General features: G+C 43.5%; 1 protein-coding gene across 3 annotated transcripts in view; it reads left to right on the top strand.

The window, feature by feature from the left end:
* Window positions 1–12,338, top strand: part of LOC131087102 (BEN domain-containing protein 5-like) — an 877,799-nt gene that overhangs the window by 722,234 nt on the left and 143,227 nt on the right. For all 3 annotated transcript variants that reach the window (XM_058030505.1, XM_058030504.1, XM_058030503.1), the window contains one exon: window positions 11,645–11,756. In XM_058030505.1, the coding sequence (XP_057886488.1) occupies window positions 11,645–11,756 (112 nt within the window). The remainder of the gene's footprint in view (window positions 1–11,644; window positions 11,757–12,338) is intronic.

Here is a 12,338-nt window from a genome sequence, read left to right as displayed (position 1 = left end):
TTACAAGAGCCTGTAACAGAAGCAAACCATCCCCCTAATCACTTCATATTCACCTCCAGATCACTGCACTCCCTGTTGCCAAAAGGTGTAGAAATGGGGCACCATCCCAAATGAGAGTTTTGAGTTTTACTCCCATATCAGCTCGGATGCAGGCAGAGGATGAATTCATGAAAAATAAAAGAGGGGAAAATATAAAATTTAAATAGACTTTGCAGGCTCATAAAGAGAATTAGCTCAGTGTGAGTTCTTTAGAAGCTATTTCTGCATCTTTCTCTAGAAAGTTATTAGACTGTTCTTATTTTTTCAAAATCTGTTCACCCATTCCAAATTTTGACGGATATTTTAAAAGCTCATTTTTGTTAAGAAGAAAACAACATTTGACAGAGCTGGCTTATTTTTGACAGTCTGGGGGCTGGCAGTGGATGAAGAGAATTGTTTTTGCAGACCCACTGAATGGATCAGGAAAGTTTCATCTTTGCTTCAAACTTTCCCAAGGCTTTAAAGAGGTTTTGAAATGTTCTCTTCGCTCCAGGCTCCCTCATTCTCAGTCTCCCTGTGTGTCTTGAGGACACTGTCAGTATCCCCCTCCCACCCCCATATTTTGAGGATGAATTGTTTCATGTTTGTTTATGCTAAGCCATGAAAGCTTGAAATTGAAATTTGTTTGCTCCTCTGCTTCCCATTCATATATGTTCCCATTCATTGTACATTTTTGCTGTAGGATTTTATCTCGAGGGTGCTGAACTGTGTGAGGCTGCAAATATGCAGAAAGAAAAAAAAAAAGTAATTCTGTGAGCCTGTGAAGCTGCCTGTCCCACAGCAGGGCTCCCTGGTGTCCACTGAGGTATGAGCAGCAAGTGAAACTTTTCTTGTGCCTGGGACTTTCTTAGAATTATAAAGAAAATTGTTTAATGTAGCACTCTGGAGGTCTTCAGCCATTCTCAAAGCGGGGCTAACTTCGGTGTTGTGTTGGTTACTTTTGGCTTTTTACGGGCAAGATTTGAAAATCGCCATGGATAAAAAAAAAATCATAATGTGGGAGGGTCTTCCCCTCATTTGAGTTCTCTGTTGCCTAATTAAAGTTGACTTCATTATATAATCTTTTCAATGGAGATTAAAAGCTGTGCATGTCCCATCCCCAAAACTGTCCAAGGATGGATGGGAGCTTTGAGGAACCTGGTCTAGTGAAAGGTGTCCCTGCCCCTGGCAGGGGGTTGGAACTAAATGATCTTTAATGTCTCTTCCAACCCAAATCCCTCCATGATCAGCTTCCACCTAAACTCCTTCCTAGGCTTTCTGTATAACAATTACCAGATTTCATTTTCCCTGGTGTTTCATCCTCACCTCTTTTCTTGAACAGTTACATGCCTTTATTAATTGTTGCATTCTTTTATACATCTCAGAAAAGGGTATAATAATACATTTTTCTGACAATTTTACACCCATTGGCACCTATTTTTGAGGCATAACAAAAAAAAAAAAAAAAAAAAAGACCAACAAAAAAAACCAAAACTAAAAACTCTGAATCCCTGAAGGTTTAAATTTTTCAGCTTTAACATTCTCATCAGGATTCCCAAACTAATCTATCATTGCACCATTATTCATTGCAATAAGATATTTCAGTGCTCTGGAACTGAAATGGGTAGTTTCAGCTTGGCTTGGTATCAAATCACATTCTGCTGGTGTGTTGCAGTGATTGATAGAAGCCACACTTTGATAGAAGCCACACTTTGAATGCTTTACATTCCTGCTCCAAGCATCCAAATGAGACAAGTGACCACGTCCCATGGGATGGCACCAAATCCCTCTCACGTGGCTTTGAGTGAGGAAGAGGAGGTGTCACGGAGCATCATGAGAAATGTCTCTTTGCCAGGTATCTTCCCCTCTGGGGTGTACAATGTGCCCAACTGCTGGGACTGTGGACAGTTTAAAGCCTAAGTGATTTCAGGTAGGAATTGGAAATGGACCAGAGACCACCATGCTGTCAAATAGTTCCCCATTCTCTGTGTTGTTTGGGCTGAGGCAGCACCACACAGAGAAGCTCAGGTGGTAAAACTCTGCCCTTTAAATTAACAAGTGATTGGGAAAAATCTGAGCCTGATTTAACTCCCTTCTAAAGCATCTGGGCTTTTTATTGATTGCAATCAGAGGCAGAGCAGGACTTTACAACTTCTTTGCCATCTTCTGAAATGTTATGTGACAAACATAACACTGGTATTATTTCTGCTTTGAAATGTTAGTTTATCATGGTAGTGATTCTGGGACTTTCCAAAGTTCCTGATGGACTTTCAAAAATGAAATAATCTAGAGGTTTTGGTGTGGTATTTTGTTTGGGTTTAGATTTTTTGATAGGAGTTTTGTTAACTGATTTGGCCACATTGTGCCTTTGCTAAAGCAGAGTAGTCACCTGGCAGGTGTTAAAATAATCTAATAGAATAAGGTTAATCTTCACTCTTTAATTAGACAGCCATATGTAACACACCCAGTGGGCCAGATAACCTTGAAATTCAAAGTGAGAATAAAGACAGATTTGAGAGGAAAATTTCTTTACTTACAGGTGGTAAGGGGTAGAAGAAACAGGAGGGAATGTTCACTGATACAACAGCACAACCCAACACAACCCCTTTTCTCCATCCAAACCCTTAGAGAATGTTTCTCAAAAACTGGACTGGGATATCTCATGGTTATTTTATCTTATATGCTCTTATAGGCATTGCAGGATTGTTTGTTAACTACAAACTTGTGCAATCTTGTTGGAAATGAACTTCAACAAAATTCAGAGTCTATCAGAAAACCTTTGTTTGATTCCATAGATCACTGGATTCCATAATCCATCTGTAGAACATAATCCCTTCCATAATCTCCATCTGTGGAACCCAATAAAACCCTGTTGCATATAAAGCATTAAGGGAAGGCCTTGTAAAACCCTAGCTCAGGCCTGGTACTTTGGCTAAGCAGAACAGGACTGTGGGAAAGGGGCTCAGCTGAATTAGGGGTAGAAAAACAAGTTCTGTAACCATTGTTTGTTCACATTGTGGTGTGTGGTGGTTGGTTGAATGATGTTTGTTATGGTTTAAAACTGTGGAGCTGAAAACAAGGCTTTAAAAGGCCTGGTTTTGGAATAAAGAGCTCTCCTTTGCCCCTGCCTGGGGACCCTGGGTCACTCTGGACCCTCACCAACATATCCCCATCTCTGTAGCACCAAAACACTTCATAATCCTTCGTGTATTTCCCTCTCCAAACACCATGGAGGGTTTATGATTATTTTTACAAGTGAAGAACTGAGGCATTGCAGTTGTGACCTGGGTTGGATAAGAGGCAGCGACAGGACAGTCCCATGGTGTCACCCTGATGAGTGAACCACTGTGTCACTTGTCCTTCCCCTGTATGGTGACAACTGGGGTTTTATTCAGGGCTTGCATACAACTGTAAAACTTTCAGTTAGTTGTGGTAAAGGGAGTGTTTGGCTAATGGCCATGTCCCTGGCTCTAACTCCTGATGACATTTAATATCTGCTGGCCAATGCAGCTGGAGAAGGCTGCTTGCACACCATGTGTATGGGAATGCAGGGAAATTCAAAAGGGCCTTCCCAAAATAAATGTCTCCTTATAAATGCAAAAAGTCACTTTCAAGCTGAACAATTTGTAGATGCAGCAAGGCTATGCAGGAATACAATTAGTATTTTGGCTATGTATGGGAGGGAGAAGTACCTAAGTGTGTCAGAGCCTGTTAGCAAACATTATTAAAGGGAGCCATCAGATGTGTTTTGGTGCTGGGGAGTCAAACTTTGCTTGTTAGGGTTCAGCCAGCAGCTTGCCAGTCCTGTGCTGCTTCCCTGAGGGCCAGCACACACCTTCTTGGCTGCTTGGGATCAGGTCAAACCCTTCCTCCAGCATGTCCAAGAGGAAAAGGCCTTTGTGATGATGGAGGTGGATGATTTCTGGCTGAGTTCTGGCATGACCTATGAGGATGTCCTGGGTGGAAGTAGCCTGGTACCCTGAAATGTAGCAAAGTAATCATTTAAATCTATTCAGGAGAGTCAAAGAAATCTCAGGCACAGTGCTAGCTCTAACCACCACATGTTACAACAGGTTCTCAGACACAGCTGAATGCAGCAGTATCAGGATATAAAGCCAAGAAAAATGGCTGAATTAAGGTATAACTGAAACCCACCCAAACGCCATTCATGATCCAGTAATACCTTACCCTTTTCTAGTAATCTCTGACAAAATTCGATGTTTCTAATATTCTGTCCACTCACAGTGCCATTTTTTGTCAGATACAGAGAAGCCTTGAGTACAGTCAGCTTCAGGTCAAATCAGAGTTAGGTGCTGGATGTGTAACATGCTATGTAAACCCATGTTATCCTAAAAAAGTCCTGTCCTTGGCGTCTCAGATAGAATGGTACAAATTAGTGGCTGTCTCTTATGTAAGCCAATTTTTGTCCCAGTTGCTCTTTTATGAACTGGGGACAATGTGGTCCCCTCTTGTAACAGTGCTGTTGGGAAAATTAGTCCATCAGTGCTTATAAAGCAGTTGTCTCCTGCAGTGCTGAGCACTTTAGAAAAGCCAAGAAGAGCTGGACAGCTCTGTCCTTGGAGCAGGCTTTGAGTAGCATGCAGTAAGCAGCAGCCTAGCTCTGTATATTGAACAATAAGGAAAAGCCAAAATACTGAATGGTCCACTCATTAATGACCAGTGAGGATCCTGTGACAATAAAGCGAGATTAAATCTGCAATTAAAGTCTGTGCCACAGCAGTGACAAGCACAGGGCTGAGGAAGGCTCTGTCCTAAGTTTAAGAACTCAGCATTGTGACATTGAGGTTGGCTCCTTTGAGTGCAGCTCTCTGTGTGTGATGGGTCTGGTGGTGAGAGCTCAGCAATCTTCTGGGGGTGTTCTTATCATGCTGGTCTGCAGGGAGCAGGATGTGTCTTTCCCCTTTCCTAGAAGTGAGTAGAGCTCCAGATTTGTGTGCCAGGCAGGATAGGAGATGTGTAATATGGAGCTATACCATCCTATAACAGCTGGAGTATTCCCTAATAATTCTGAGACGTGTTGTGTGTCTGAGGAAGGCCAGAAGTGGAAACAAAAGCACAATTCAAGAGCAGCCATATCTCCAGAAATGTGAACCACTGCGATGATGAAACACTTATTTTCACCCAACCTGCCCCTCCAGGAATGTAGACAGACCAACAAAAATTACAAATGTTTTAAAGAAGGGTTAATTATCTGAAGGGAAACATTTGTTAGGACATTCTGGGGAAGTCAAGTAGATAGGGCAGGAGGGCCTAGAGGAGTTTGACTTGTTGACAGAGTGGGAGTCCAGTAAATTAAGCACATATTAAAATTCTCTTCCCCAGTGTTTCACAGCTTGTGATCCATGAGCAGGTGGCTTTTGGACATCAGAAAAGAAAGTTTACATAATACTGCATTATGGGCTACATATGTGAGAGTTCTGAAGGCCTTGTGCCTACAGTGGAAATATTTTGGGATCCAAAAGTTGGAAAAAAAACCCGTCTCCTGTGTCATTAAGTCAGTGATGTGTTTGGTTTTGAAAAGGCCAAACAATGAATCAGGCTTTAAAATGGAAGCACTGTAGGTGTTGCCATCAAGTTGTTTAAAACACCTGAGTGCCCGGGATTGGCGTGGCAGTGACTCAGATGCAGCTGGGAGCAGGAGCTGAGAGAGCCCTCCCAGGGCAGGGCAGGACAGGACAGGTGGGACTGGACCTGCAGGGTCCTCTGGAGAGATCCACACCTGGGGACAGGCTCTTCCCAGGGGAGAGCTTTGCTAAGCTGGGCTTGCATCCCAGGGGAAGCGCTGGAAACCCTGTCCCACTGGAAACTGGGCTGGGCACGATGCACATGTGGGAATACAGAGAGTCCTGTGGCAGCTGCAGGGGTGAGCTGCTCTAGGGAGGGGTCTCACCCTCTGACACGCCAGGCACACTCACTGGGTGGAGTTCTCCTACCTGCAGGATGGGTTTTTATTTCCAGCATGCTGCTGTGTGCCCAGGAATCCTTCTGGCATTACCTGGGGTGTGTAAGGGGGGTTAATACAAGAATTGAGACATATCCTGAAGATCAGAGTGTGCCTGTGTCAGGAGGGGATGTGTGTCTTCCTTGGTGTGTGTGCCTGTGACACCTATTAGCAGCCCTGAGAAATGCATGTATTCATCAGAAGGAGAAAATATCCCTTTGTGTTTATTCTTATTTAACATTGTTTACACAGAAAATGGAGAAACACATCTTTAACCGTCATGTACGATTTAAAATTATGTCAGTACACCCGGCAGAGCTCATTCTGCAAACATCTACTCCACCGTGTGGTCTCTGCCAGCTAATGCTGCTCTCTGCCTGGAGCACACTGCAGTGCCTCTGTTAAATAGCCTTTGTGAAGGTTTCCAGAGCTCGAAATTAAAAATGCAGAAAGCTGGGGAGGAGGAGAGACTTTTCAGAGCAGGGGTTCTCTGAAGCTGGAGTGTTAGGATGTCTTGCTAACCTAATTGCTTTAGAATATGTGGGCTTGAGTGAGTCCTTTTTAATGAATAATAGGCGAATGCATAAATGGCAAACCCCAAGCACCCAGACGGTGAAACACACACTAATGAAGACCTGACTTGGCTGGCAGGTGTGGAGCTGATTTGTAAAACAGAACATATCAGTTCTGAGGTGATATTTGTGAAGAGAAGCAAACCTTGTGTGTGCTGCCCTTGCCTTTGCCATCCCTGCTGCAGCCCCGTGGCACTGCCTGCAAGGGACAGCAGCCAGAGGGACCAGCTATCCCCTGTCTGCCCTCTAAAACAGCGCTCCCCCTTCCCCTCTGCCTTCCCAACCCCAAACCCTGACCCTGCTGGTGGTGCCAGGCGTGGGTTGGAGCTCCCTGGCTTTGTGTGTGTGGAGATTATCTGGAGATTCACCTGGTGCTGATCCAATGAACCAACGCAGCCTTCCAGAGCTGGAGGGAAGGGTGCACGGTTCCCTTTGTAATAAATCACAGGGCGTGAAAAAGGATTTCTTTAGCTCCCTTCCTCCATTATTCTCCGTATCTCACCTTGTGGAAATGGGTCTGTAAGGGAGAGATTTAGGCTCACACGGCAGGAAAAACGAGCAGGGCAGGGAGGACTGAAGGTAAAGGAAGGCAGAGTTCCTGCGGGTTTCTGTATCTTGGACATTCCAGGAAGAAGAGATCCTTTCTTCTTCCTGAAAGAATAGGAAGAAGCCCTGAAAAATAAACCCAGCATGGGCCTTGGTACTAAATCCTTCCTCAGAATGTTGTCACTAAAGCAGCTGCTTAAGAAATCCTTAAAAGCAGCAATGAGTTCAGTCCCAGAGAGGGTTTCTGTCCAGAGAACTGCCCAGCAAGCTGGGTGCTGGTCTGAACATCTTTGGTTTTACTGAGTTGAGCTGGTAACCTCTTCAGATCTGGCTGCCTCCCAAGTAGGGAGGGATGAATACTGCAAAATGTTTCAGTTTCCAGTGCAATTTTGAAACTCATTTGCTTTGACTGCATTTGCACTGTGTTTATGTAAATTTATAAACACTGTAATAAATTTATCTACTTACAGAAAACAGAAATTTTAGGAAAAGGCTGGAAAACGTTGGTGAAACACGAATTCTAATTCAACAAGAATATTCACAGAACCTGATTTAAATGAACATTCAGCCACGAAGCAGAAGCACAGCATGTGGTCTCTACATCTAGCAAACTATAGCAAGCATAATGCAAAATTCAAACAATGGTTATCAGCTTAAATGCTTTAAATTACATACATGTCATTTTTGTTGCAATGACTATGTGACCAAATCCTAGGTTTTTACAGTAGGAATGAAGACCAAAATCAGGTAATAGCTGCAGGTTGTTACTTTGCTTGTAGCTATCTATTTTATGTTTTTTCCTGATCTGGGAGAGTCTGTGCCAACACCTCATTCTCATCAGGCTCTGTGGCATTGTGACCTGCCATGTTCATAAGAGCATTCATGGGCATGGTCATTAATGCTCATGGAATGGGGTATCCTCCAGTGCCCTTGTCCCAACCCTCACTAATTCTGAAGCTCTTTTTGTCTTCCCTTGTACCTCCTGGAGTCTGTAATGTTTCCTGATTTTTTGCCTTCTGTGTCCCCCTTCTAAGATCATCCTTAAGCAGTTCTTTGATATAATTTAGGGGATTTTTTCCCTTTATTAATTTTATACTGAGCACATTAGTTTATATACAGCACAACATAAATCTAATCTGTATAGGGCAGATTTGGAGGCACTTTCTAAATTAAGGGAACAGTTACAGCCATGTGAGGAACTTCATTGAAGCAAATGACAACTCTTGCACTCTGAGTAAAAGCGCTGGTCTCAAATATTGAGAGGTTATGTATTATTTTAGGACACACTTGTTTCCCACCATGGACCTGCTGTTTCCAGAGCATATCTGCATTTCTACTTTGCCTACCCAGTGTTTGAAGCAGCAGGCAAACAGTTAAGCAGTGGAAAGTGCTCCAGAAATTAGCTGGTTTAAGACTGGGAGGACGAATTAAAAGGCAGTGCAAGATGCAATTTTAAAGTTACCCTGTTCAAGCTCTCGCATTGGAGGCCTTAGCCATGGGGGAGATCACATCAGCTGGGAGCCAGACAATGAAATGAATGCAGGATCTGTAATGGGCACGGGGGAGACGCTCGCCGTGTGTTTTGGCCATGTCCTGATATACGTGAGCTCTGGGAGACAGCTCCACGTGCAATAGAGTCAATAACCAAATCTGAAGTACCAAGGAACACAACTTGATGTTTCCTTAGAGAGGCCACAAGTTTGCAGCAGATGAATAAAGAGAGGCTGTGGTAGATACAAATTTGTCTTTAGGCAAAAAAAAAAGGAAAGAAAAAAGACTTGGAAAGTGGAAGCGGGGAGAAAATATTACGCTGTTTCCAGACTGGAGAGAAATAGTAATGCCTACATCAGAAAGTTAATTAATTGTTGTTACATTGATAAATATGTGATATACCACATCAAAGACTAGCTAAATGATATTTGGAAATTAATTTGGATTCCTATTAAACAGCTCAGAGGAGCTTCCCAAATGAATAACTTGTTTGTTAAGCGTTGCTTCCTTCTGTTTATGAAGTCTTTTCAAGTAAAGACAACTATTTTCAACTGTTCTTGTTGTTTTAAATGAACTATGAGCTTCATCTCTTACCAGACATTCCTGACACATCCAAATTCTGCAAATTACAATGCCTTACTTAGGATCTTATAAAAATTAAGTATTACTTACCTCTTTTCTCTATGGGGATGACTTAGATAAAGTTAGCCAAAAAGTCCCAACCCCCAAATTTAATATTGACAGTATGCTCATTTTCTCTGGTATTAAATATTATTAAAAGAAAATGTAAGTGTGACACATTAAGTATATAAATCTAGGTTCAGATTCTGAGCTCTTAAGAAAGTTTTTCTACAGTAAGGATGTTGTTTTCTTGGGAACTGTGCCAAAATACAGTAAAACTCGTGGCAGTTTCTGCTTTTATTAAATGAAAAACTCATTCCTCTCATTCTGCTCTTCTGCCAGTTTTATCCTGGTGTAATTCCACCTGCGTCTCTGGAAGTACTTCTGGTTTTTATTAATGTCTATGAGTTCAAAAGAAGATAGGATTTAGTAGAGCCGAGTGCAGAGAGTTTACATACAGGCAAAAAGAAGAGAGAGAGAGAGAAATCTGACACAGTATGCTGTAGAGTAGGATGGCAGCAACTTTCTGAGTTGTCTGTGGAATTGTAGTTGTTTAAAATGTCCAGGAAAAAAAAAAATCCATCTGGTTTCTATACAAGCAGAGAAGTGGCCACCACGACAAGGAGGTGGCTTCTGCACCCCTGCAGGCACCCAGGGCAGCAGTGATGGGGCTGCAGGGCTGCTCTTGGGTGTTTGAGCTCCCAGAGCTGATGGGTGGCTTGTGTCAGCCCAAGGAGCAGTGCAGCTCCTGCTTGCCTAGGTACCCATAGGAACTTTTACAAAAGAATGTCACATTAATTTTGCATCCTTTGGTTCATAGGAAAATATTTTTTCATCAGGTTTGGAAATGAATTTCATCCTCTGGTTTCATCCCCTCACCTTTTTAAGTATTTCACCTCTGTTAGTTTTATTTTCCTTTCTCTTTGCCAATTAAACCTATGTTTTGGGTCTTCAGATTCTTAGATTTTTTTTTTTTTTGTCAGAGGATAGCACTGCTGGAGTGAATCTCCAGTTTGCATAGGTGTGTTTAAAAGATTAAGGCTGAACAGACATTCTTGTAATAGACATGGGATCAATGAAAGCTCTTCTTTTCTCAAGAAGCTTTAAGGCTTAGCAGCAAGGTTGATTTTTTTGTTTGTTTGTTTTAACTATAGAAGAAGTTGCATCTCTACCTGGGCTTGTATTATTTGTATGATCTTCTACAGAATTCCTGAGCAAGAGTTTACCCAACTCATCCCAAGCTTGGCTTGAGATGACACAGTTTTCTTCCTGCATGTATCAGTAGCCAAAGGTTTTCTAGGTGATCTCTGCAGTAGGCAGAGTATCTGATTTCTACTTGTGCCACTTCCAGATTTCTAATTTCTTTTTGAAATTTCAAATTTTCAATTTTAGGGCTCACTCTGTCAACACCCTCCTGAGTTTCAGTCGGGCCCCACAAAGAATTGGATGCTCCTCTGTGGGGCTGTGAGCAGCAGAATCCAAGTCAGGACAGTGTCCTGGGAGGGACCTGAGCCAGGGCAGGAAGGAGAAGCCAAGGTGGCATCCATGCTCCAATGCCTACAGGATCTGACGGCCAATAATCATTTTAACTTGTTGGTTTGCTTGGCTAACTTTTGTGCAGGCAATTGCAGGAGGGGAAGAGACAGAGGCCCGGGGTTAGTGGAACAATGACGTTCATGCTTTAAGTCCCTTAAGCACAAACCTAATGGCCATTGATCATGAAGAGCCCTGCTGAGTCAGAGCCTGTCTGAGGACAAGCTGAAGGTCCAGTTTGGTGGTGCAGTGTGTGAATCACCCTCAGCCTGAGCTCCAAAGAGAAGGGAACCTCCAAGGTCAGGCAAGGCTGCTCCAGGCTGCCAATTGTCACTATAGGACACGAAAGCTCACACTGCTATTCTCAAGGTGAAGGAAAAGAGGGAAGTTTATTTTCTGACTCCAACATTTATAGTTTTCCAAAAGTGACAGTGGATTGGAGGGTGACAGTGCCACCTCTCCAATGACACTGGTCAAACCAACAGTCCATCAACTTTCTCTTCCTCCATAAAGGAATGCAAAACAATGAGTTATTTACAGAAGGTGTGTGAGAAAGTTCGCTACAAGAACGTCAACAGCAGAAGGCTTAGAAAATCTTAAAAAAAACCAGGGTGACAGCCAAGCTGGCGAAAGGCAAAGAATACAGTAAGCACAGGCTGTGGAGAAGGGAGAAGGCTGAATGGCCAGAGCTGATATTCCAGTTGATATTCTGCTGGTCATGTCATTTCTGAGAGGTGCCATTGCTGCAGGCTCTCCTCAGGGAAGGGTTTGCTTTGTTTCCCCCATGAGACCAACGTTTAACTACTTCAGCCACAGAATGTAACCCCAATTCTGCATCTGATCCAAGGAGAGGCCACAGCCCTGCTAATTCTGTGTCTGTTTTGTGTGTGTGTGTGTGCAGGTGCTCCCTGCTGGGCTTCGACCTGAACCGGCACTGGGCCAATCCCTCTCCGTGGGCTCACCCCACCCTGCACGGAGTGAAGGAGCTCATCATTGACATGTACAACAACCCGGTGAGTGGGGACACGGCTGCTGAGCCCCCCTGGTGCTGGGGGAGCCACCCCTCCACTGCAGGAGAGCGGGGAACAGCTGGGCTTTGGCCACGGGAAGCACCAGAGGTGGAGAAAGCGCGTGGAACGATGCTCAGCTCAGATTAACTACGGAATAATTCTGAAAGCGGGGCTTAAATTCAGTTGAGCTGCTCTCATGCTCTGAGCAGGATTCAAAACAGCAGGCCCCCCAAATTGAATTAGGGAATGGCAGCAATGCTTAATCCGGGGCTCTGGCAGTGGTGGCTGTGTGGTGTGCAGGGCAGGAGCGGGAGAATGTTTGCAAATATTATATAAAGACACACGCACACGCTCATGCTCACTCAGAGAAGCAGAGGTGTTCTTGAAGGTGAAATCTTAGCTAATCAGAGGAGATGGATTGAGGAGAATATGGAGAAGAGGAGTGGGAGGGAGGCAGACAGCTATTGAATGTTTGACATCAAAGCGCGGAAGGATTATTGAACGTGGCACCTAAGAAAAACTGCTGGGGAAAAAAAAATGGATATGGGTAGGGAAAAAATCACTACCAAAAAATAAGAGGAGATT

Source organism: Melospiza georgiana, chromosome 9 (assembly GCF_028018845.1).
Source record: "Melospiza georgiana isolate bMelGeo1 chromosome 9, bMelGeo1.pri, whole genome shotgun sequence".
NCBI lineage: Eukaryota > Metazoa > Chordata > Aves > Passeriformes > Passerellidae > Melospiza > Melospiza georgiana.
Note: the sequence above shows the minus strand (reverse complement) of the source record. Positions and strands in the feature narration are given on the sequence as shown.